At 40.0% G+C, this 27,500-nt stretch overlaps 1 protein-coding gene and 1 pseudogene across 1 annotated transcript in view; both read left to right on the top strand.

Moving 5' to 3' along the window:
• Positions 1–572: 572 nt before the first annotated feature.
• LOC137617205 (zinc finger MYM-type protein 1-like) lies at positions 573–5,386 on the top strand (annotated as a pseudogene).
• Positions 5,387–22,607: 17,221 nt separating this feature from the next.
• Positions 22,608–27,500, top strand: part of Dp (transcription factor Dp) — a 47,381-nt gene continuing 42,488 nt past the window's right edge. Inside the window, 3 exon segments of the mRNA XM_068347105.1 lie at positions 22,608–22,755; positions 23,856–23,937; positions 23,939–23,987. Coding sequence (XP_068203206.1) covers positions 22,608–22,755; positions 23,856–23,937; positions 23,939–23,987 — 279 coding nt within the window.

The following is a 27,500-nucleotide window of genomic DNA, read 5'->3' as shown; positions in this document are numbered from 1 at the left end:
GACATCTCTCTTTTGGAGAAATATCTATCCACAGAAGCCTGTTTCTGATGATTCCTCAACATATTTCTAAAATGACTCATACACTTGTCATTAACACTCTGCATAAGACGACTTGTGTGAAGTTTTTCTGGGTGTTTCTTTTCAATGAAACTCGTAAGGTTTTCATACCAACCGATAGCTTCCCTTATTTCTGACGATGTCGTTTCTTCAGTCTCCCCCCTGTCCTCGCCACCACTAGAGCTGTGCTCTTCTAGAATGATGGTGAACTGCATTGCCTCCAACTTCTTTAAGTCTTCAGTTGGAAGCTCCTCCTTGTACTCCTCGATAAGGTTATGGACAACAGCCTCATCGACAACAAGCCCCATGGACCTCCCGATTAAAATTATTTTCTCAACATCACCCTCAGGGGCAGGATCATCAATGGCCTCATCTTCGGTTGAGGGATCGAAACCTTCAAAGTCTCGTTCTGCTACAACAGCTGACCACAGTTTCTTCCATGAGGAGTTCAAGGTGCGCCTTGAAACCTCATTCCAAGCTGTGTTGATCATCTTCAGCCATTGAACGATGTCAAAATGCCCCTTCCAAAATTCACGGAGGGTGAGTTGAGTGCTTTCGGTCACTTCGAAGCATCTTTTGGACAGATGCTTCGTGTAAAGCTTCTTGAAGTTGGCAATCACTTGCTGGTCCATAGGCTGGAGGAGAGGGGTGGTGTTTGGTGGCAGATAGAGAACCTCAATGAAGGAGAAGTCATGATGAATGATGTCCTCGAGGCCAGGAGGGTGAGCAGGGGCATTGTCCAGTACCAGGAGATATTTGAGAGGAAGATCGTTCTCTTCTAAATAGTTCTTGACAGCAGGACCGAAGCAGACGTTTATTCACTCAATAAATATGGTCCTCGTGACCCAGGCCTTAGCATTAGACTTCCAATATACCGAGAGCCTCTCCTTCGTGATATTTTGTGCCTTGAAGGCACGAGGATTTTCTGAGTGGTATACCAGTAGGGGCTTAATTTTTAAGTCCCCACTGGCATTTGCACAAAATGCGAGCGTAAGTCTGTCCTTCATCGGTTCATGGCCAGGAAGTTTCTTTTCTTCAGCTGTGATATATGTACGGCGGGGCATTTTCTTCCAGAAAAGGCCAGTTTCATCACAGTTAAACACTTGCTGAGGAATGTAACCTTCTCTGGAAATTACGTTCTCAAACTTCTTGAGGAATTCATCTGCTGCTTTCTTGTCAGAACTCAGTAGTCAGGCATGGAGAGGCGGCCAGCCTCTCCATGCCTGACTACTGAGTGAATACCAGTCCTCTTCCTAAAGCGATCAAACCACCCATGAGAAGCCTTGAACTCTCGGGGGGCTTGCTGCGACGTTCCTTCGCCTCCGCCGTCTCTCTGGGCTTCCACGAGATTGGCAAAGATGGCGCTCACCTTGTACGAAATTACCGATTGTGTGAGTGTATCACCAGCGATTTCCTTCTCTTTAATCCACAGAAGAAGGAGTCTCTCCATCTCATCGTTGATTGAAGTCCTTCCACTGGCAAGGACAGTCATGCCTTTAAAAGACTTACTTGCTTTAATGGCTTCCTTATTCTTGATAATTGTACCAATCGTAGATTGGTTACGGCCATATGTACTAGGGAGGGTAACGATGCGCATGCCTTCTTCATATTTCTTTATGATCTCCAGCTTCGTTTCCATAGTTATCATCTTCTTACTTCTGCCTTTAACATCACTAGCAATCTTGGGACCCATGGCTAACGAATTAAAGTTATAATTAAGCACTAAAATGCATAGAAAATACGATATCGCAAGCACTCACACGAGATCAAGGCTTTACGAAACGCACATGAGATTCTGAACTGAGCGCGCGTATGACAAAGAGAGAGAGAGGCAGCATCTCTCTCAGGCATTGTGTGAGGGATTTCGGCCAATAACGTATCGGCATCTTAGTGACACCGTGACGCTGACCAATAGCAGACCAGCTTCTTAGTGACGTATGCAGTGAAGTATGAGCGTGGTGGTAAGCTAGTGACTCGCACAGTCGTACGTGTAGAAACCGCCAAGTTTGAGTTTTGGAATTCGATGCCGTAAGGTGAGGAAAATGTCGTAACGAGGGGACGAAAAAACATCATATTCCACACCGTATCATGAAAAAAACGTAAGCTGGGGACGCCATACCCCGGGGTACTACTGTAATAATAATAATAATAATAATAATAATAATAATAATAATAATAATAATGATAATAATAATAATAATAATACATCTATAGAAATGGTAGGGCCATAAGAATTATCTTTATAGTTGTCACACACACATATACAGACACACACACACACACACACACACACATATATATATATATATATATATATATATATATATATATATATATATATATATATATATATACAATTCCTTTTTTATTGATCTAATTTTCTTCTCAATAGCACTACAATTTCCCAGAAATTGTGTTATTCTCAATCTTAGAGAGGATGTATATTCATCAGTAAATGAATTAATTCTTTACTTCAAAAGAGTACATTTGAACATGAGTTTGTATATGAAGTCCAGGGGCATCCCAAGGATCGGTGATCCATCTTTCTTTATCGTTTTCATGGGTGGGTAAATTTGCAACACATTTCAAGCAACAAGCTTTGTCTGCTCATCATCAGGCTTGTAGTTTAAGTCATAAATGAGGGCTACGTGGCTCTATTTATATGAATCCAAGTAGGTCTCATTCCAGTTGTCGAATTCTTATTGGGTGGAATGTCCCGTGGGTGAAGGTAATAGCCGTGCTGGGAGGCAAGCTCTGGGCCGAACGATGGGTCAAGTCGTGTGTGTGTAATTTCTGGCTAGATGAATCTGCTTACTGATTGGCCGTGGTGCTTGCCTTGAGATGTTCCGTTCCAGGCAAGGCGTTATTCCGCTCATCGATGCTGTCGTTCAGTGGCATCATCAAGGGGGGCTATTCGGGCTGAGCCCCCCAAAATAAAGTCCCAGACCCCCAAAAAACACTGACCCAACACATCTCATAGAATGTTACAGTATCCCTAATTAACATGTAAACCGCAGATATTATCAGGGGATAATTCAGTAATTAGTATATCTTTAGTAAATGCCTAGGAAGCTAAGCTAACTGAATAATTTACAAATTTCATTGAAACCAGTGAAGAGCATTTTGACGATATTTTAAAATTTTCATGCGTTAACAGATGCTTACTTCATGTAATCCGTTTCTTATTCCATACACATACAGTACATACTACAATCTTAGACTCAACCATGAGTCCTGCAGATGAACCCACACAACCAAGACTAAAAATGTATCCAAAAGTACAGTTTGGTTTTCAGACCAGGTCTTTTCAATGTGATTGATATTGGTAGGTATGACTGGCTTCAATACTCAGTGACTGGTGATAGAGTTTACTGCTTTACACACAAACTCTTTGGGGCTAATGTAGGGCACAGAGAAAAGGCATTTACCAACGAAGGTTTCGGTAACTGGAGGAAGATGCATGGAAAGGCATTAGAGCTTAAAAAGGCACATATAATTTTATTGCTATGGAAAAATGGTTCAACCTAAAAATTTCACAGTTGCATGGTGATGTTTATAAATCACTTGATAGCCAACATAAAAGCAGTTTATTCACAATAAAGAAAATGTTAAGACACTATTGAACATTGTTATTACAATTGCTAACACAAACATAGCATTCAGGGGGCATGATGAAAGCGAAAGTTCATTAAATAAAGGTCCCTTTCTGGATTTTGACTTAATAAGCAAAGCGTTTGAGAGTTTTGGTGACCTGAAAAAAAAAAGATTCCATCAAATGCCAAGTACTGTATACATCTGGGTTAAGTTAGAATAAACTTCTCGAACATGGAGTCAATTGTGCTTGATGCCATAGCCAAAGAAGCCAAGTCATCGCTCTTCTTTGCAATAAAATCTGATGAGACTAGAGATGTTAATATTACTGAGCAGTTCTGTGTCTGCATTAGGAATGTCATAGATGAAACAGTAAATGAGAGGTTCATAGTTTTTATTTCTTTGAAGAATGTTGATTTTACTTCTGTAGCTAATGCATTTTAGGAGAAGCTCTGTAATTTTGACCTGGGTATTGATAAACTAATTACACAGTGCTACCATACAGTATCTGTGATGAGTAACAAAATCAGTAGTGTACAAGCACAAATCCGAGACTCTGAAGATTCCATGCTTTTATGTACCATGTTCTGCACACAGATTTCATATAGTGTCAACTCGCTCCTTGCCAGAAGTAGCAGAATTTTTCAACTTGATTTCAGCTCTGAGTAACTTCATCTGTGGTTCAACCTTGCACAATAGACCTCTAGAAAGCGAAAATTGTCAGTTTTGTAACTTCCTAAAGTGTGTCAACTCAAATTAGAATGCAACCATAAATCAATATCATACCACTGTGAGATTTTGATGGATACTCTAGATTTGTCTAACCAAGGAAGATCTGGTAAAGAAAAAGCCTTAGCTAATGGATTCCTACAAACTTTAGATAAGTTTGAGGCATTCTTTCTGTTTATTCCCCTTTCTGAAGTATTTGATATTAAAACCACACTATCATAGACATAGCAGAATGAGTATATGGAATTTGCTACAGCACTTAGCATAGCACAACAAACACTTGAAGTGATTAGTAACAAAAGAACAACAGACTACCATTTTAACATCATTTGGCAAAAATCAATTGATTTGGCTACTGAGAGAAGCATAACTTCCTTTTCGTCAGCCTTCTAGGAAAAGGAAACCAACTTTACGTCTGTTGGAATCCTTTGTAATAAAAAAACACAGGCCAACGAAACACTTTTGAAAGGGCTAAGAACCCAAAGCCTACTGTAAAAGGTCTCTGTATATCCCTATTTTTGACAAAGTACTCAGTGAATTTAGACAAAGATTTGATGAACCAAACAATATCTTCCTTGGTGTATCTGCTTGCCACCCATCATCTCCAAATTTCTAAAATGAAAATGACTTGCAATACCTTGCTGACCAGTACTCAGTTGAAAGAGAAAGCCTCCACATAGAACCACGTATTGCTCAGAAAACACTATGAGATTATGGGAAATCTATTCATAATGCTTTGGGTAAACTGAAACCAATGAAGGAAGGTTTCCCCACACTTTGGAATTGAATACATTTAGCTTTAACTTTCCCTTTCAGTAATGCCAAATGTGAGCGATCTTTTCCGGTTTTGAAATTGGTAAAAATTTACCTCAGGGCATCAACAGGTCAGGAACGACTGACCAGTCTAGGAACAATTTCTGTTGAGAACACTGTAGTGGATTCCCTTCATCTTGATGGGGTAGTGAATAGATTTGCTGCTATCCCAATATCATTACGATCAAACAGGTAAAACCACCACAAGGCATTTATCTCTCATTTAATGAAGTTAGATGCAATATACTTCGTGTAATTGAAGTGATTTATTATTCTATTTTATTTCATTTTTGATGAGAGAAATAGCTCCATATTATTCTATCTTTTTAAACAGCTTTATTCTTCTGTAAGATAACGTGAAAGTATATGTGTAGAGAATAGGTTCATCATTATATCTCAAGTGATATGCTACAAATATGAATATATGTAAAACGCATACAATTCTCTACTTTTTTTACTCCTGCTCATCTACCAAGTTACCATCTAATGGTCACATCAAATATATGAAGCTATAGTCAAACCAAACCAAAGTGGCGGGTGAGACAGAGAATATATCGTGTAAAAGTCCGACGATTTCGGTCATTTTACCTGGAGATTTCGGTATAGAGAAATCCTGAAACAGAAGGTGGATTAAGGTATTAAAGATGGGTGGGCTCTGTCAGTCATAATCCGGAATAGATTATCCTTTTCACCTTTTATTCCCGGAGGTTAGAGGAAAACAATTATATTGCCCGGAACCTTTTTTGGCTTTGTAGACCAGCGGTCATAGCCAATAAGGCAATCAGAGAGAGGTACATAGGGAGGGCATTAATAGATTAATAGTCATTCAAAACTACATTTCTCCGCAAAACCCACATGGGATTGTTCCCCTATCTTTAATTGTGTGTGTATCTTTAATTATATATATATATATATATATATATATATATATATATATATATATATATATATATATATATATATATATATATATATATATATATATATATATATTCAAATAAGCCATATATGTTTTTGATACATTAATGTCTGGATTCTCTTAACGACCTCGGGATCAGAGCCCCACGCGAAATCACACAAAGACAAGAGCTTGTGACCGGTCGGGAATCGAACCCTGGTCCGGCAAGCTTGTATAGACCAAGGTATAGACAGTGACTACCACTTGGCCACGAAACATATATGGCTTATTTGAATATGAAAAACACGTCTAAATGTGCAAAATTTATCATATATATATATATATATATATATATATATATATATATATATATATATATATATATATATATATGTGTGTGTGTGTGTGTGTGTAAACACGTATACACAAAGAGAGATATACATAATCTAATTTATCACAATTTCTTTTAATCATGCTTTATTATATCGGTGACCTTTATGATGCCCAACGCTTGGATTATGCCACAAATCCCAAATCCCGTAATCCATCCATCCCTCTTTTAAGCTTATAAGATTAGGACTCCAATAAAAGCCATAAAAGTAATTTCAAACAAACCTTGTTCATAATTATTACTTCATTTCATCTGGTATAAACTTCATATAAATAGAGCCACGTAGCCCTCATTTATGACTTAAACTTCAAGCCTGATGATGAGCAGACATAGCTCGCTGCTTGAAATGGGTTGCAAAATTACCCCACCCATGAAAACGATAAAGAAAGAAGGATCACCGATCCTTGGAATGCCCTTGGACTTCATACACAAACTCATGTTCAAATGTACTCTTTTGAAGTAAAGAATTAATTCATTTACTGATGAATATATATCCTCTCTAAGATGGAGAATAACACAATGGCAAATTATAGTGCTATTGAGAAAAAGAAAATTACTTCAATATGAAAGGTGTCGCATAAAATTACTCCACTTGCATAGAAGAGTAGTTGGCCAAGGCACCAGCCACCCGTTGAGATACTAACGCTAGAGTTATTGGCAGGTTGCCAGATTATTTCCACTAGATTATCGTACATGAGTCCTAAAATTATCGTTTTCCCCAAAAAATTATCGTACACACTTTCAACATTTTAAGGAGTAACGTAAATGACTTATTTCAATGTATTTTTTTTTATATAATTGTTTAATTAAACACATACACGCTTCTGTTACACAACATTTTTATATAATAGTGAACTGTTTTTAACTCCGTATCCTTGAGTTAATTTTCTACTCTCCATGGATCCACTGTTTCAAGATTGGTTATCATGTACTGTCGTTGTACAAATGACAATAATGATTCCTAAGATCGCAACAAAACTTTTACGTGTAGTGCAGTATTGCAATAACTACTTTGTCTGACTGGAGAAAATACACTGATGTTTCTGCAAAACCCAATAAAAAATGGTAAAAGACTTCAGTCAAATGGATCTTAAAGACAATTGAAAAATAACTTATTGGGTCCTTTGATTAGCCAGACAGTACTACATTGTATCACCCTCTTTGGGTACGGCTCATTTCATCTTTGACGACACATACACAGCATAGTCTGGCCTATTCTTCACACATTATCTTCTTGCCTCATACACTTGACAACATTGAAATTACCTAACAATTCTTCTTTCAAGAGGTTAACTACTGCATTGTAATTGTGCAGTGGCTACTTTCCTCTTGGTAAGGGTAGAAGAGACTCCTTAGCTATGGTAACCAACTCTTCTAGGAGAAGGACACTCCAAGATCAAAACCATTGTTCTCTAGTCTTGGGTAGTGCCATGGCCTCTGTACTTCCACTGTCTTGGATTAGAAATCTCTTGTTTTAGGGTACACTCGGTCACTCTGTTCTGTCTTGTTTCTCTTCCTCTTGTTATTTTGAAGTCTTTATCCTCTTTTTATTTTCAAGCTTTTATAGTTTATACATGAAAGATTTATTTTAATGTTATTATTGTTCTTAAACTTTTCTTGTAGTTTATTTTTTATTTCCTTCCTCACAGGGCTATTTTCCTGTTGGAGCCCTTGGGCTTATAGCATCCTGCTTTTCCAACTAGAGTTATAGCTTTGCAAGTATTACTTAATAATAATAATAATAATAATAATAATAATAATAATAATACATTTATAGAAATGGTAGGGCCATGAAAATGAGCTTTGTAGACGTCACACACACGCATATATATATATATATATATATATATATATATATATATATATATATATATATATATATATATATATATATATATATATATATATAAACCACATAAAAACAATAACAAATGCAGCCGTTTATAATCCATTCTTAGTCATGCCTGGGGTTTGGCCAGCTTTCATCACCATGCTAGCCTCTGCGGATTAATGATGGTGGGGAACTTTAGTCCGATGGCTCACTGCAAACCAACCTAGTATGGGTGTCTCTGACTAGTACAGCTTTGTCTGATCATGGTGATATACAAACCCTTTCACCACGTAAAGGTATCCCCACTTACAAACGTATTTACACACACACACACACACACACACACACACACACACACATATATATATATATATATATATATATATATATATATATATATATATATATATAAATAAATAATTGTAGTTATTCTATTACTCTTATCAAGTAAACTAACATCATGCATTTTACATAAACAATTAAATACATAGATTTTGCTCCCAGTCGACATGAATGAGGATAGATATGCCTACATGCTGAGAACCTGCGCACTTACCTTACGAAGTGGAATTATTTTGTCTGAAACTTGATTCCATCGCTTAAGTTAACAGGGGAAGCCACATAAAGTAGCTTGGACCTCGTTGAAGTCTTTATAGGCCTAGGCTACAAGTAATATTTTTAAGCAAACCGTAGCAACACCAATGGAGTGTAAGACTATACAGTCTAGAATGTGATTAAATGGTATGGAAGAAATAAAAATAAGCCTACTCGTAATTTCATTAGGAGAATTAAGACTTTTTTTTCTTACTAATACACACCGGAAGGGTGCTAGTTTACTTCTACATGCTCTGCTATTCTGTTCTTGTATAATATTGATATACATTAAGTTTGGATCTTATAAATCCATCTATTTCCAACGTGTTTTTTTTTTAGCATGAAACCATTTTTTTTTTAACATCGCTCAAGGGCATGTAGGCTACTGCATCCCTGGAATCATCTATTTACTAGAGATGTTTATTCTGATTAGCCCATATGCTATATATGGACTAATTGTATTTAGCAAGTAGACTAACTTTACTTTCTTACAGATGACTGCAGTCATTATTTTTTATAAACTGTACTGGAATAAACATTGTGTTTAAATGATCCACAGTTTCAGCAAAGCCAAATATTGACTCGAGACTGTTCCTCACGTTAAGTTGGGTAGTATTATAAACATTCAAAGTAGGATTTTACTAATATACAGTATATATATATATATATATATATATATATATATATATATATATATATATATATATATTATACTATAAAATCTAATTTCTTTGCTTATATCACGAATAAAATTGCCCACATTTCTTTTCATCGTGAACGTGGGTATATTTTGTTAATATATATGTAGGATATATATATATATATATATATATATATATATATATATATATATATATATATATATATATATATATATAGATATATATATATATATATATATATATATATACATATATATACATATATATATATATATATGTATATATATATATATATATATATATATATATATATATATATATATATATATATATATATATATATATATATATATATATACACTCACACACACACACACACACACACACACACATATATATATATATATATATATATATATATATATATATATATATATATATATATATATATATATATATATATATATTCTGACTCACTAAGTAGGCTATTTTTTTCAATCTGTTAATTTGATACCGAGGAACACGTAAGAAGTAAATCTCAGATATATTATCGATATGAAAATTAGTGTTCAGCAAACACGAGCAAGTGCTGTAAACCAAACAATGTGTTTAGCCTAGATGCTGCCAGTTAGGTACTTACTTTTCAGAAACTGGATTTCTTCATTTTTAACAGCGGAAAAGGATGTTCCTGTTCATAAGAACTTTTTTTCCACTTTATTGTACAACTCGAGCATTAAGGCTTTTACCCATTCACTTACCTCTGAATTTTATATATTAGTCAGGTAAAAATAGTTAATGAATAATGTTAAAATTTCTAGCTTATAACTTACGTCTGTCAATAGTTCATAAATACTACATACTTGATAAAAAGAAACTTTTTGCCATTCACCATCTCTCACGTCCAAAAAGTACTCCAGTCTGCGAAAGTTAACGTATTCTTAAACGCCTGTTGCGTTTCTTTTAGCTAATGTACACGAGGAATAATCAATGAGTACGAATTGTCCAAACATTTATTAAGGACTAATATTTATAAATATTTAAGTGTGGTATTTAAATAAAATATTGGGAAAAGTGAAGCAGGAATAACGGGTACCATGGTGAATACATATGTAACAGTAAAATTTTTAGCAAATATAGAATCAATTAAAGTTGACATAATCTAATGGTAATATATTACTAAATTAACGAGGAAGTGTAAAGCTTGATAACAGTTTCTGTTATTAGTTTAAGCAAGTTTTGTTATCACTTTAAAGTATTTATTTACAAAACGCGGCCTTTAACAAAAACATGTTTCAGTTTAAATGGCAACAAAACCCCCTCTAATTCCTTCCTCTGAATTACCACGTGACCAAAACGGACCAATTGAAGCTCAGGTCTCCTGTGGTCACGTGACGACTATTGACCAATCAGCGTTCGAGCTTTGTAGCCACCGCCAAGATCGTCTTCCCGAGAGCTCAACTAAAATGTCCACCGAATTGACCGTCAAATTGAGGAATTGAAAAGGCCACCTTCAACTCCTCCGTTAAGCTACACATGTGACTGTAACCGTTAGAGACTCATGCTCCATAACTCCTAGATGAAATTTGATCTCGGAAAATAGAAAAGATGTGATTGGCTCGCCATTTTAATAGGTCGGAAGGCCGAAGTTGGGTGTTTGTTATTGTAGGTCTTTTCAAGAGATTTTGGACCACATTCGATCATTGTAAGGTTGTCCGCCTAAGCCAAGAAGTTAGCAGCCATGACTCAAAACCAGCAGAACATAACGACGTTACTCATCCCGGATCCCAATGGTAATTTAGTCGGTTATATCTTTTGAATTTTACCCTCGACTGTCGTTCAAAACTGGAGCGAATGATTTCTGTTAATTTCTTGTCTGTATGTCGTACGGTTTTCACACCCTATTATTTAAGTGATAAACATTATCGTGGATTAAGGGAGATAATATACTAAGTTAAGATAACGTCCCATCAGTAGCGGGATTAACGGTATTCTGTCAATTCATCAACCGCATGCAGAAAAGGTGTTTTGATCAGGAATCAGTTGGTAGATTTAAAGGGACTTAGATTCCTACTGAATGATCCTAGGTCTGAATTGAATAGCCAGTGATATGTAATGTAGGATTATTAATCTAAAGGTCATACTATTTTTTTATATGTACGGTTATTTCTTGCCTGTTGTCGTGCAAGTTTAAAACCACACGGCTCTGGTATGTGTAAAAGTTAATCAACTACAAGTGTTAATTTTTATCCAGTATCTTTTTGTAACCGTCATATTGGTTATTTGAAAACAGGGGAGATGAAAGTTTAGTACAAAAACAACTATACACCTTAACATTGACAACAGAATTCTTTTAAATAAGGATTCGCTCTTTGGGTGTTGTGAACTTTACTAACCTGACTTGTATGGTAGGGGTGCTCTTTTTCAGTTGCAATAGAAGACAAGTTGTATTCTTTTTAAAAATCTAGTCAAATGTGGAACTAATAATTTGTGTTGCATATCTGAATAAGGCTCATGATATAAATTTCCATTGGAAAAGGCAGAGAAGAGAATATAAAACTTTGAATGAAGCCTATATTGTGTGCTTCAGTTAGGGTGAGCTAGGCTTTATTACCAGTGTCTTATATCGACCTGTTATTACCACCCTAAATATAAAATGTGTAAGCCGAACATTATTCGTATAGCCTAAGTTGGGGTGGAATCTTATCCTACTGATATCAATTAGGTACGATATGTGGACTTGTTACCTAAACTTCAGATTTTGTATTATACTGCTTTGACTCTGGAATTCAAATTTGACAATTTTAATGGAATCCTAGCCATTGTCTGATTTCCTTTTTTCAATCTTTCACTAAACTCAAATTTTAAAGACCCTGTATTGGAGACCATAGTTCTAAAATACTTAAATGATTCTACCTCATTAAACCTTTCGTCTTCCAATGATCTTCCATTGGATATGCGGTTCTCATCATCTGTCTTCTATTTATCTTGAGTCCAACCTCGTGTAATATTTCCTGCATTCTGGTAAGCAAGCATTGCAAATCCTGTGGTGTTCTGCTAACAAGGACTGCATCGTCAGCATACTCTAGGTTTGCTAAATTCCTATCGCCAATCCAGTTCAATTCTTCTCCACCATTCCAGACTGTTCTACGTATCACAAAATCCATGAGGAGGATCAATCTATAATAAAATCTAAAATTTTAAGGGGATATCTACTGCAATGTAATTATTCAGTGGCTACTTTCCTCATGGTAAGGGTAGAAGAAACTGTTAAGTAGCTCTACTAGGAGGAGGACACTCCAAAATCAAACCATTATTCTCTGTTCTTGGATAGTGCCATAGCCTCTGTACCATGGTCTTTCACTGTCTTGGGTTAGAGTTCTCTTGCATGAGAGTACACTCAGGCACACTGTTTTATTTTATTTCTCTTCCTCATGTTTTTAGTGTTAATATATGAAAGATTTATAGTAATGTTGTTGCTGTTCTTAAAATATTTTGATTAATTGTTGTACTTCTCTTATTTCCTTTCCTCATTGTGCTATTTTCTCTGTAGGAGCCCTCGGGCTTACAGCATCCTGCTTTTCCAACTAGGGTTTTAGTTTAGCAAGTAATTTTGTATATATATATATATATATGTTATATATATGTTATATATATATATGTATATATATAACCTTAGATGGAAAAGCAGGATACTATAAGCACAAGGGCTCCAATAGGGAAAAATAACCCAGTGAGGAAAGGGAACAAGGAAATAAATAAACTACAAGAGAAATAATGAACAGTTGAAATGAAATGTTTTAGGAACAGTAACATTAGATTAGATCTTTCATATACTGTCTTAACTAAAGAATCCTAATAAAAACAAGAAGATAGAATAGTGTCCCCAAGTGTGCCCTCAAGCAAGAGAACTTCAACCCAAGATTGTGGAAGCTTCGGGTAGGAGTTTATTTTCCATTAGCTATTTTGTGACTTGTTGACCTTAAACCTTATTGACCCAGTAAATAAACAAAATGAGTTGCCGAAGCCTTGCTTGATTTCCACATAACATTTGGTTTTTCTGCTCCTTGTACTGTACTTTTAAGCCTCATAGATTTCCGGAAGATTTGATTATACAGTCCCCACTGGCATTAGCACAGAACAACAGCGTAAGACAGTCTTCCATTCACTTGTGACTGTGAATTGCAGATTTCTTCTGCTGTATTAAAGTTTATCCTAGGCGGCATCTTCCAAATCAGACCAATCTCGTCAACTGAACACTTGCTTCATCAGACTAATTATGTAGCACAACACAATGGATGTCTGTTCTTCACATGGAATATTCAGACTAGTCATGATTAGCATCGACTGCTTTTTATTTTTCATCTGGCACACCTGTCTCCTTTTTATCAAGTTTAGCACACAATACCTTCTGTTTTTTACATGTTCTCAGTAATCATATCTCATGTTAACTGCTTCGCATTGATCCAGATGAGAAAGAACTTTTCTACATTATCAAGAACACGTTGCCATTGTTTCCTCAATATCAGCAACCTTTTTTGACATTCGTTGATTTGACACTTTTTCTTAATCTTAAAGTCGGTCTGGACGCAAGGATCAAGAATCCGCAAATACTTTCTACTTTAGGGTGCGATAACTCCTAACCTAACAACACTCTCCTTTGCCTACTTGTGGCCGATTCGCACACTAAGTACTGCCTAATATTTTTTTCAATTGATTTATATCACAGTAGAAGTGTTGTATTAATAAGTGATCACATTTCAGCAGGGTTGAAAAATTAATTTTCTAACTTTTTTTTTTTTATTAAAATTATATTCATCTAAATTGAAAAAAAATAAAATTTATTACCTATTTCCTGCTGCTGATTATTTTATTTTTTTCAGTCCTATGAGGATTTTTCTTGTATTAGACTTGATTAATATTAAATTGACCCATAGTTTAATATTCATTACTCAAGATAAGTTTTTCTTTAAAAAACTAAAATTCAGACTTATGATTTAATCGGAGCAGACAAGTTATAGTAACTAGTACATAAATCCAGAGAAAAACAAAGGAAACTCCAATCAAACAAAAATAAAAATACTTCCATATAAGTAAGAAATAAAACTATAAACATATCAAGAACTACCCCATGTGCGTACTGTACTAGCAAAATTTATAGTTCCTATTAAAGCTGTTTTGAAAAAAAAATCAAGACCTATAATTTGTGTAATTGCAACAACTTCAATTCTTAAGAACACGAAGTTTCCCTGAAATGGTATAGTTATTAACTAGGATTTTGTTAATTTGTTGTAATAAATATAAATAGTAAAGATTACTGTAACATATGTACAGTACTATCACTGCAGTACAGCTTAATTAGCTAACACTTTTTCTGTACTGTAAGTGTTTGCTGTTTTTGTTAGGATTACTCTACTTTGACCACTCAACGTACACGTAGTCTACGTATACACATGGTACAGCACAGTAGTATTTATGTACATAACTGTACAGTACTGTATAGTCAATAAACAATACAGTGCATTACTGTAATACTGTATTATACAATATGCATACTATGATACTTAAAAGTAACTGTGTACAGTTCATATTTAATACGAAGACCACTGACCATTTTCGTACGAAGTTTTACGCAGTCTTGAAGCATGACGCAAGTGATGTCGTCACTTACGCAATACTGTAGGGAATCACACATCTATGGTATATTACCCGATAAATATGTAAACTATAGGATTATGTAATATACAAATAGTTAACTTTTTTTACATCAAAATTTGGTTCTGCTCAAAAAGGACTGAAGCGGGAGATGAAGCGTGACTGAGGCTGAGTCAGCGAGTGATGGAATGCTGTGCTGGGTGAAAATGAAGTGGCGCGAAGCGAGCCTGGTGCAAAGGAGTGTGGTCGATTTGAAATTGTCGTGCCGCGAGAATACCTGTTGCAAACTCGCGAATACATGATTTTTTTTTAATAGGTTATATGGTTCTCCGTGTTGTGAAATCGCAAATAAGGAGGGGTGACTTTTCACATTCAGTAATCTTAGTCTTTCTTAATTATCTTTTGGGTATCATTGTCTAGATGCTGTCGAGTACCGTACTGTTGCTGTTAGCTTGATGATGAACAGTAACAATCATAATTCGATGAAGAACAGGCTCTGTCGACTTTACTAAGATCAATTCCAAAGAAGCTTGAATGGCACTTTTTATAGATATGCTGCTTGGAGAGTGGAAGAGTTAAGGTCTCTGTGAGTGGAAGGTGCGAGCTTAGGTGAAACAAAATGACGTACAAATCCTGTGGACACTGCGTAGGTGGTGCATGAGCACCACCTGAGTGTTTTCTGCACTTCTAGTGCATGTCATTGGTACATGTTGACAGAAAATGTGCATGGTAATACTGTACAGTACTTTGAAATAATCCAAAATAGGAGAACATAAATTACTGAAATCTTAAACTGTTCCGATGCATTGTAACCACAGAACACACTCAGGAGTTACTCTTTAGTTTAAATTTGCGACCAGAAAATTTTTCCCTCAGCCAGGACTCCGTTGCAGGCGAGAGACATCAAAGCCTCAGGCCGGTAACATGCCCCAGGGTATGGTCCCTGTGCAAAGCGACCTTCCACTGTCTTTGACCCACAATGCACCAAGAAGAAGACCGTGTCATGCCTGGTAAGGACAGGGCAAAGGTCGCCATTCGTACTCTGGTCGTTGCCCAGTAAAGACCTATAGTTTTTGCTCGCGACTTGAACTGTGACCTGCGTTTGCGTTTTCAACTTATTGAGTGTACAAAGTGTTTGTGTTGAGAGGGATAACACTCTTGTCCAATGTCGTCCGGTTGTGAATGGGAAAGCATGTTCGGCTTTCCTTTCACATTTGGACATTGATCCCCATTCAGTGTGTACTTCGTGTTGCGGTTGTGCCTGTACTCAGAGCGATACCTGTAGTGAGGTGAGTGTATCGAGTGGTCTGAATCCCGATGGGCTCTTATGGCCACGAAGAAGAAGAAAAAAGCAAAAAAGGAACGTTCTTCCTCAAAGAAAGACAGTGGATCGAGACCCTCGTCGAGCTGTTCTTCTGTAATTCCTTTCCTTCTGTCGATTGTCACCATCGTTACAACAAATCAGCGAGAGAGAAGGTACTATGCTGATTCCACCGGACTCCCCGTTGTTATCGGCTCCCCCCTACCGTCCCCTTCAGAGAGTTCGGCGCTCATATCCCTTCTCGGGAGATTGTAGGAGAAGCTCAACAGGATGAGCGAGTCGACCGCCCCACGTGTCTTCAGACGTGGTGCTCTCTGACCGCCCACCTGAGCTACCATCTTGGCCTGCCCACACGTGTGCACAGCTTCCCCCTACCTCTGGGCAGTCTCGGGGAGACCGGGCACCCCCTCAGCTGCCAGCGCCATCTATTGGAGCTGCCTCACAGGCCTCCTCATTGACTTGCACCACTGCACTGCCATCTTGGCCTGCCCCCACTACCTCGGTGCCTACTTCCTCCGCCAACCCGGCGCCCGCCTCCTCCGAAAAACCGGCGCCTTCCGCATCATCATCGGAGGCCGCCCCTCACCTGCATTGGGGCGACCTGTTCTTGGATCCTTCCCCTTGGGATTAGGAACACTGGGGAGGCACTCCAAGGACCCCGTTCAGGTCCCCTACGAAGGATCCTTTGCTGCCATGGGAGAAGCGAACCTTTCAGGGGATGCCCCCGTTGTCATGCTGTCCATAGATCAAAAGGACTCTTATTTCCAGATCCCAGTACACCCCTCCAGCTAGAAGTTCCTCAAGTTTAAGTGGGGAGAAGAGGTCTTCCATTTCTGCTACCTCTGCTTCGGTCTCTCCACAGCCCCCCAAGTGTTCACAAAGGTCTTTACCCTGGTGTCGCGTTGGTCCCACGAGAGGGGTATCAGGCTCTTGAAGTACCTAGACGACTGGCTCCTTCTCTCGGTATCAAAGGACGACCTTTGATGGACGAGTTGGTGGAATTATGCAACAAGTTGGAGATTGTTGTGAACTGGGAGAAGTCCCAACTATCTCCCTCCACGAGACAGTTTACCTGGGAATGGAATTATGTTCGGACCATGCTAAGGCCTTCCCCACGTCAAAGAGGCTCGAACGCCTGGAAGAAGTTAGTCAACTGTTCCTCGGGGCAAACTGCCAACCTTCATCAGTGGCAGAGGCTTGTGGGTCACCTGGTGTCCTTGGAAAAGCTGGTCCCTCTAGGCAGGATATGACTACGCCTAGTCCAGTGGGACATGAAAAGACTGTTAGCTCCTCAGACCAGGGATCGACCAAAGGAGCTACCCCTTTCGCAGGCATCCAGGGAGGCTCTCCAGTGGTGGCTGGACAAGAATAATACACTGGCAGGGGTATCCCTCCTGGACTCTTTCTTACCAGAGGTAGTGCTGTTGCATAATACAGGACTTATTCCTGCCTTCTGCCCTTAGGCCCATCAGTCTCTACCCTGGCCCATTGCTTTTCGTCTGAGTAACAGCTGCTTTACACATTACATTTATGGCTTCGCTACCTCTAACATGGAAACCGCAACCTCAGGGTTGTTTTTTTTGGTTGGGTACTGTGGGATACTTGGTCTCAAACTCGAACCTCTCTGATGCAGAGAAGATGCAGTCCCACAGACCTCTCACTGTCTGGGATAAAAGCTGTGGAACTTTTGGTCATCAGGCAGTTAACTAGTCAACCAACTGGATTTTACTAGGCAAGTTAACGAGGGAGAGATACTGAATCCCAGGAATTCCTCGCTTAAAGGTTCGCTGTTCCATAGAAGAGGGAGAATTGACCAGGTAGATAGGGTAAGATCCACTGGGGAATTGCGTATCCCACGGGCTGTGTATTTTAGGAGCACCTAGCCTTCCGCCTCCAATAACCGTACTAGGCCATCTCCTGTTAGGTAAGCTTTTAGATCAACACCTAGACCGGAGACATGTAGACATGACCCCAGAACCATACCATGGGAGTGTCAAAAGCATTTGTGTTTCTGTTCAGCCGTTTCGCTAACGATAGCGTCTGCAATTCCACCACTTGCCTACTAATAGTAAAGTGGATGCCTGGCAAAGAAATAGAAGAAGTGACCGTTTCATGGGGCAGAGCAGTGAACTGGGGACGCTAAGCTGCTAAAGGGCACTAGAAGTAGTCAGAGATGAGTCTCTTGAATGTTTTCAGCTGTCTGGTTTTGGTTAAAAAGGCCTTGGGCTACTGGTATTAGATATCTCAGGCTGGGACGAGTTCAGCCATCAGACTCGATTACGGATGGAAACGCCTAGCTCAGTCAGTTATGTCTAAAGGAAGAATGTCTATGATTTCATTCAATCTTAGGGTAGCATACATCCAGATCATCATAATTCATTCAAGAAAGTACAGTACTGTATCTATGCCTTGTCCTAGGGAGCTTAGTCTCTCAATATAAATTGCTGTGTTTTGGGCTGTCTACCCTTTCCCCCAGTATTCACTTGGGTGGTAACGTCGGTGTCGGCATGGCCCCTTACTAACAGAGTTTGTGTGATCCGGTAATTAGACGACTGGAAAATGTTTGCGGACTTGGTCCCAACTGTCATCATCGGGACAGGCTCCTCGTTTTATTGCGATCTGGGAATAGTTGCCTATCTAGAGAAGTCTAAGCTTTTGCTTAAACAAAGAATGATATACCTCTGGTCATTTACAAAGAGACAGCAGTAGGTGGAGTTTATCCATCATGACAATAACCCGATTCAGAAATATGGCTCGACCCTTCCTTCAATAGTCACAGTTATCAGAACAACAATGGCTACAGCTACTAGGCCTCCTGACCTCTCTCGAGAAACTTGTTTCTCACGTCGCCTCCACCTATCTTTGCATTTTCAGTTTTACATCAATCTTATTCTTTTAATGGCTTAGAAAGCTTCAAAGAATGCTAAAAGCTACTGTAAAGTTAAATAAAACCCCATTCATATTTTAAATATTAAAATGAAATAAAAATTACATATATTTGCTAACAATACAAAATTTTTTTTACAAAAACAAATTTACATAAACTTTAGGAGGTCAGAATCATAGAGATCACAATCTGAAATGATAGAAAAAAATGCGAGTTATCTTTTTGGGTGGTAAGATAACCTGTCCAAATGTCACAGGTTTTTGGGGCAACTAATTTAATTTACCAGTGGGCACAGTTTATATAGAATGAAACCTTATTATCGTAGAAAAGAAATACTGTATGTAAGAAAATACGAAACAAGTTGTGATTTACCAAACTTTCTGGGGTCAAATCTATAATAATTTTTTGACGTTCTAGTTTTGCCTTGAAATTTTTTTTATTAAAATCATTGTAACGAATGTGATATATAGCTGTGTGAAATTGTACCATGTTACAAAAATCTAGAGAGAACAAGAATGCATAGAGGTATGCCACCTGACCTTTTGGTAATGTACAGTAAACTAAATGGCCCCAGAACACACCAACTCGTATGGCCTAATATACCACATGAATTGGAGGAAGGTTATGTAAATTTTGCGTTATTTATTTCTCTCTAATTATAAGTTTGAACATTATTTTAATACTATAGAATCAAAATTCTTACCCCAAAAAATCAATTTGAAAATGGAAGTAAAAAAAAGGGAAAATAAAAAATGAAATAATGCAAAAAGTAGATGTGCATTTTGTAAAAATTAGAATTATTGTATTTATACTAACAAGTTGTAAAACAAAGTTCAATTTTTGTAATTTACTAACGAGGACCATCAAGTAGCCTACAGTTGAGACAAGACTATTTAATATATACTGTGGCAGATATGCTGTGTTTGTCTTGTGGTCGTCCGTGGGTGGGCAGGTTTGCCAGTATGTATTTTCTGGCAGCATGATACTTCCACATGGAAGCGTGTCTTCAGTCAAGTCTCGACGAGCTTGAACGTTTCTGCCAGGAGCATGCAAAGTGCCTTCGGCATCTTGTTTGACATGTAAAAGCGAGGACCGACTAGGGGACCACACAAATCAAATGCGATCTTGAAAAACGTTTGCCTTGGTATTAACTTGAAAAAGGGCATGCCTGAATATAGAATGTAAGAATTTACTGTAATTATATTCAATACCATGTAAAAGAGAGAGTGGCGACTGTTGTGTCTTGCAAACACAATTTGATGTAGCAAATATACAACTGATTGTGTCTACAAACCCCTTCGTCGAGTTGTAAAACTTTTGCATATTTGTCTTACGTTTTTCCAACTGGGATGGGTCGTGATGTAAAGAACTCAAAAGCTTCACGTTCCTTGTCCGGCTGACTTCCTGACACTGTAGAGTCAGATTGTATTTGTAGTTGTACATGGCCACCAAGTCTGTGTTGTGTAGCACCTTCCCCCAAAGTACCTCAGGAATATAAGGTTTTGGTCAGATGATGCCATACAGATGCATGCCTTTATCCAAGAGTGCTAAGGCAAATAGGAGTGTTTGGAAAAAAGTTATCAATTGTGACGAGCCCCTTCAGTGAAAAGGTTCCACAACGTCTGATATTTATATTTAAACTTCCCCAATTGTCGATCCTTTTGGCACCTTAATGGTGTCCTTCCCTGAGTAGGCAATAACATTACACACAATGCATATCACATTCACACGCCAACATGAGCTTGTTACCATACCTTTAGGAAGAAAAAATAAAATCAATAACTAATAAAAGTAAAATGATATCAAAGTACAGTAAATTGAAATAAAAGTATAAAGTTGCTGATCAATAAAAAGAAATAAAATCAAATTATTATTTATGTATAGACATGTATAATGATAATGAAACTACAATAAAAAAATTTCAAGTGCTTCATACGCATAAAGATTTACAAGTACGAAAGATAAGTTATCAGGCAAATAAATAGTAAACACTATCAATACAAAGAAACAATTACATGAACGTAATCTTTGTGTACAGTGAAACCTCGTTTATCGCGGTAGATAGGTTCCAGATGCGGCCGCGATAGGTGAAAATCCGCGAAGTAGTGACACCATATTTACCTATTTATTCAACCTGTATATTCAGACTTTTAAAACCTTCCCTTGTACGTAGTACTGTTAACAAACTACCCTTTAATGTACAGAACACTTAATGCATGTACTACAGTACCCTAAACTAAAACAGGCACAAATATTAAAGGTGATTTTATATCATGCGTTTCCTAAACACGCTAAAAAGCACGATAAAAAATGGCAACCAATGTTTTGTTTACATTTATCTCTGATCATAATGAAGAAACAAACTGGAGGTAGAGCTTTGCTAATTACCCAGACATATTTCCCATACTTTTCCCTTAGAACTACATCACATCTTCCTACTTTAGATATATATATATATATATATATATGTATGTATATATATATGTATATATATATATATATATATATTTATATGTATACACATACATACCTACATATATACATACATACATACATATATACATAAATACATGCATACATATATATATATATATATATATTATATATTACTGTATATATATGGGTTATGGAAAAAATCCGCGAAGTGGTGAATCCGCGATGGTCGAACAGCGAAGTAGCGAGGGTTCACTGTATTTACTTAGCTGGTTTATTTGTGATGTACATCTTGAAGGGACATTGACTGCAGAAAGGTACCAGCTACTCATTCACAGTGAGATGATGAGGCCCTGGTGTTGTAGTTCCTTTGATAATTAGCCACTATGTGGTCAAATACCTTTCTGATTGAAGGTAGGAGATCCTTCCTCACCCCCTCTCTTCTGCTGAAATAATGAGAGAATCCCTATGATAGCCTTCAGTTTCCTCAAGTCCAAGTCCCTGAGGGCAACATTGCCCTTTTGATGGTAGCGCCTCCTCAAAAGAGCACTGATTATTGGAACATAAGGCAATCTCTGCCAGCATTTGGTCCTCCAAAAAGAGCGAGAAATTTTAGAACACTTCTCGCCACCCAATGTGGTATAGGTGGGAACTCCGGGCTTAAATCGAAGTGTAAACGGTGTGGGAGAGAAGGATTAGGGTCTGTGTGTCGAGTACCATCACAGCCTTGAACCATATCAACGTTTGTATGCTGAATACGGGGGACCCTGGTTGGCCAGAGTTCACCCCTCTTCCTACTCCTCTCCTCCACAGTATTAAGACAGATTCAGATGTCCCAGCACATAAGGTTGATGGTGTAGATGGTGGTGATGATGTTTTCCTTGCCACAACAACAGGCAAAGGTTCACTGATCCCCTCCTCATTTTCCTCGTCTTCTGTCATACCTCCCCTGGGGACAATTTCGGCATCATCTGCCTCCCTTGCATCTTTCTCCAACTCGGCCTTGCCCAGCTTCTCCTTGTCTTAAAAAATTTCGGCAACTTCAAGGTTGTCATCAACATCGCACTTTAATTATATTTGGAGTGAGTTAATGACATCTATACCCAATGTGACTTGCCTGCTGGCCATTATTGAAGAGAACTGCAAAAAATAAAAAAAAAGATAAAACAAATTGGAAATTAGTATTCGGAAATGGACTATAAAGCATTATACAGCATTTCACCCAAACCCAATATCACGCTTGTGGTAGGCACACCATACACCCACACTTCCAACAATGAAACACTTTGCAAGTATCAACACTTGCAGGAGAAATTATTACGTAAAATCTTTGATGTTGTCCACTTACCCGTAGGGTCAAGGTTGACCCTTTGCAGGTACAGAAAAAATAGGAAGCGGAAAAAGTAGAATGGAGTGTCAACCCTACCATGGTGTGCAGAGCACTGCCCTGTTGCAAGTCAATCACCCACAAATTTGTGACAGCTGATGATTTATAGAGAAAAAAAAACTTTTATATATATATACTGTATATGCACAAGGTCGAGCTTGACCAATCGCACCTATCCAGGTGTATTGTGGTGGCCTGTTGGTAATGTTCTTGTCTGGTGATCACCAGACTGGGGTTCGAGTCCCGCTTGAACTTGTTAGTTCTTTTGGTCGCTGCAACCTCGCCATGTGAGCTAAGGATGCCTGGTTTGGCAGAGCCTTTAGGTCCACTTGTGGAGTCATCAGCAGCCATTACCTGGGCCTCTGGTCCTAGCTTGTGTGGAAAGGGTGCTTGGGCACTGATCATATGTGTATATGGTCAATCTCTAGGCCATTGTACCGCTTGCTAGGGCAGTGTCACTGTCCCTTGCCTCTGCCATTCATGATCGGTCTTTAAACCTTATGGTGTACAATTAAGAGAAAATCAAGTTATTGTTAAATCTTGTATTCAGAAATTTTAAAGAAAAATCTTTTTTAGCACAAAGAATTTAATTTGCCTTTTTTTTTCCAGGTGGACAACCCCAAATGATTAAAGTAGTGGGAGGAAAAGGGGGCCAAATGCCAATCCAGCTGGCAGGTGTTGGAAGTGGGAGTATCTGGAAGCAATGTCAAAGCTACTTTCCTTAAAACATCCGGTGATCAGGTAAGTTTTTCAGTTTTTTCATAATTAATTTTGCTCTCTCTCTTCTCCTCTCTCTCTCTCTCTCACTCTCCTCTCATCTCTCTCTCTCTCTCTCTCTCTCTCTCTCGACCAGAAAATTTTCCCCCCCAACCAGGACTCCATTCCAGGTGAGAGGCATAAGGCCTCAGGCTGGTAAAATGCCCCAGGGTATGTTCCCTGCGCAAAGCGACCTTCCACTGTCTTTGACCCACAATGCACCAAGAAGAAGGCCGTGTCAGGCCTGATAAGGACAGGGCAAAGGTCGCCATTCGTACACGAACCAGGTTTCGCTCGCGACTTAAATTGTGACCTGCGTTTGCGTTTTCGCTTATTTTGTGTGCATAGTGTTTGTGTTGAGATGGATAACACTCGTGTTCAATGTCGTCGTCCAGGTGTGAATGGGGAAGCGTGTTTCGGCTTTCCTTTCACATTTGGAAAATGATCCCCATTCTTTGTGTACCTCGTGGCGTGGTCGTGCCTGTACTCAGAGCGATACATGTAGTGAGTGTAGTGAATGGTCTGAAACCCAATGGGCTCTTATGGCCACGAAGAGGAAAAAGAAAGGAAAAAAGTAACGTTCTTCCTCTAAGAAAGACAGTGGTTCGAGGCCTTCGTCGAGCTGTTCTTCGGTAATTCCTTCCCTTCCGTCGATATCGCCATTGCTACAACAGATCAACGAGAGAGAAGGGACCACGCCGATTCGACCCAGACTCCCCGTTGTTATCGGCCCCTCCCCTACCGTCCCCTTCAGTGAGTTCGGCGCTCATATCCCTTCTCGGGAGATTGGAGGAGAAGATTGACAGGATGAGCGAGTCGACCGCCCCCACGTGTCTCACACGTGGTTTCTCTCTGACCGGCCGCCAGAGCCGCCATCTTGGCCTGCCCACACGTGCGCACCGCCTCCCCTTAACCGCATGGCAGTCTCGGGGATACCGGGCGCCCCCCTCAGCCGCCAGCGCCATCTATTAGAGCTGCCTCACAGGCCTCATCAGCTCACGAAGCTGCGCCGCCATCTTGGCCTGCTGCCTTCTCTAACCCAGCGCCCCCCGCCTCCGCTAAACTGGCGAATGCGACCCCATCATCGGAAGCCACCCCTCACTTACATCAGGGCGGGCCCTTTTCTCGGATCCTTCCCCTTGGGATTAGGAACACTTGGGAGACACTCTAAGGACCCCGTTCAGGTCTCCTACGAAGGATCCTTTGCCGCCTTGGGAAGAGCAAACCTTTCAGAGGATGCCCTTGTCGTCATTCCAGCCTCCCTCGCAGGACTATAGGCGAGGGAGAGAAGAAGAGAAGGGGGGAGGAACACACTCTTCGAGGACCCTAACGCATCCTCCCCCTCCCGCATCGATTTGGTGGACCCCGACCCCAAGAAGAGAAGGCTAGAGAATGCGGCAGGCAGTCGCCAGTCATCAAATTCTTCAAGGGGCTCCCAAGGTTATAGAGGTCCCCTAGACCATCACGCCTCATCAAGTGGGCGTAGAGCAGAGGCTCCGGCTGGAGGCTCTGCCCTGGGCTCATCCTCCCCTTCGTGGACAGGACCTCCGGAGGGGAGACTTTTTGGAGACGATGCCTACCAGTCATCGGAGGGTCTGGCAGAAGAGGACCCTTCGGTGGAAGACTCCTCCTCCTTCTCCAGGGTGTTGGCGCTCATCAGGCACCTCAATAACCTGCCGGAGCCAGCCCCTGTTGTTCCTCCAGGGGAAGTTTCTTTGTTGAAGGAGCAGTTTGGTATCCTTCGAGAAGCTCGTCCCCCTATGTCTCTCCCCTTGGCCCCATTTATGGGCAGAAAGCTGGGGAAGATTAGTGCATCCGTCTGATGGCCTCGGGGCCAATGAAGTTGTTGCCTTACCCGAGGGTAAGGCATTGAAGGTTCTACGCCCCTGAGGATTTCCCACAGACGGGCTGGCCCTCGGGAACTTGGCATCCCTGTCCCCAGGATTGTTGGAGGATAAGCTTACAGTGGGTTCTGTGGCCTTTTCTATCCAGGAGATTGTCGCCCTCGAGTCAGCACTGTGGTCTTCATTCTCTGTCTCCTCATGGTTGGACCTGTGGTCCAACACCATGGGTTCCTTGGCTCTGCAACAGCTGGGTTGGTCGGACCAGGCCAAGGAACTGTTTATGGAACTTGCAGTGTCAGGAGAGAGGGTCATCTTCCTAGCGGAACAGTCCCTGGTAGCCGCTTCCAACATGTCCTTTGTAGGAGGGACACAGTTCTTCACAGGATGACGTGGAGGCTTCCCGCGAGGGAAATAAGGAACCTACGAAACTCGCCGTTGTCAAACGAGGCGCTGTTTGATGACAGGTTAATTGAAGAAGCCCTCGACAAGTGGAGGAGGGACAACATAGATGCTGCTCTCCACAGGGCCTCCAGCTCGTCTTTCAGACATCATAATCATGGGAATAGGGAGGCTCCCAGACCAAGGCCTCCAACAGCAGTTAATAGGCCTCCGCCTCCCTCCCCACAGGCTCCCGCCACTCCAGGCTGGTCCAGACACCCGCAGCCCTCCTCCGCCCCAGGCAGAAGCGCCCCTCCTAATGGTTGGCAGGGGTTCGGACTGAACCGACGACCACGCAGCAACAAATTCCCTAGGAGGAAGTATGAAGAGAGGCCCCCCTCTTCCATGCTCCATTCAGTGGGGGGGATGCCTCAATTATCGGTGGGAAGCATGGGCTGCCCAGGCTGCGGACCTATGGACTATTCAAGTCCTTCGCGATGGGTACAGATTGCCCTTCGAGGACGACCTACCCCCGTTGATAACGGGCGCACAAGCCCAGACTACTACCCCCAAGGACAAGGCCAGGAGATTGGCCTTAGGAGAGGAGATCTGCGGGTTACTACAGAAAGGCGCTGTCCAACGAACACCCCTACAAGAATTGGGGTTCTTCAGTCGGCTCTTCCTGGTGGAGAAAGCCACAGGAGGTTGGAGACCGGTGATAGACCTTTCCTCCCTCAACAAATTTATCAGGAAGACACCTTCCAAGATGGAAACCCCCTCTCACTTTCCTGTCTGCTATCAGGCAGGGTGGCTTCATGCTGTCCATAGACCTAAAGGACGCTTACAGTATTTCCAAATCCCAGTACACCCCTCCAGCAGGAAGTTCCTCAAGTTCAAGTGGGGAGAAGAGATCTTCCAGTTCTGCACCCTCTGCTTCGGTCTCTCCACAGCCCCCCAAGTGTTCATGAAGGTCTTTACCCTGGTGTCGTGTTGGACCCATGAGAGAGGGTATCAGGCTCTTGAGGTACCTTGACGACTGGCTCCTTCTCTCAGGATCGAAGGACGTCCTCATCAAGCAGAGGGACAAGTTGGTGGAATCATGCTAAGAGTTGGGGATCGTCGTGAACTGGGAGAAGTCCCAACTATCTCCCACTACGAGGACAGTGTACCTGGGAATGCATTTATGTTCGGTCCAAGCCAAGGACTTCCCCACGTCAGAGAGGCTTGAACGGCTGGAAGAAGTCAGTCAACCATTACTCGGGGGAAACGGGCAACC

Source organism: Palaemon carinicauda, chromosome 2 (assembly GCF_036898095.1).
Source record: "Palaemon carinicauda isolate YSFRI2023 chromosome 2, ASM3689809v2, whole genome shotgun sequence".
In the NCBI taxonomy this organism is placed as follows: domain Eukaryota; kingdom Metazoa; phylum Arthropoda; class Malacostraca; order Decapoda; family Palaemonidae; genus Palaemon; species Palaemon carinicauda.
This window is presented reverse-complemented; position numbering and strand designations above follow the sequence as displayed.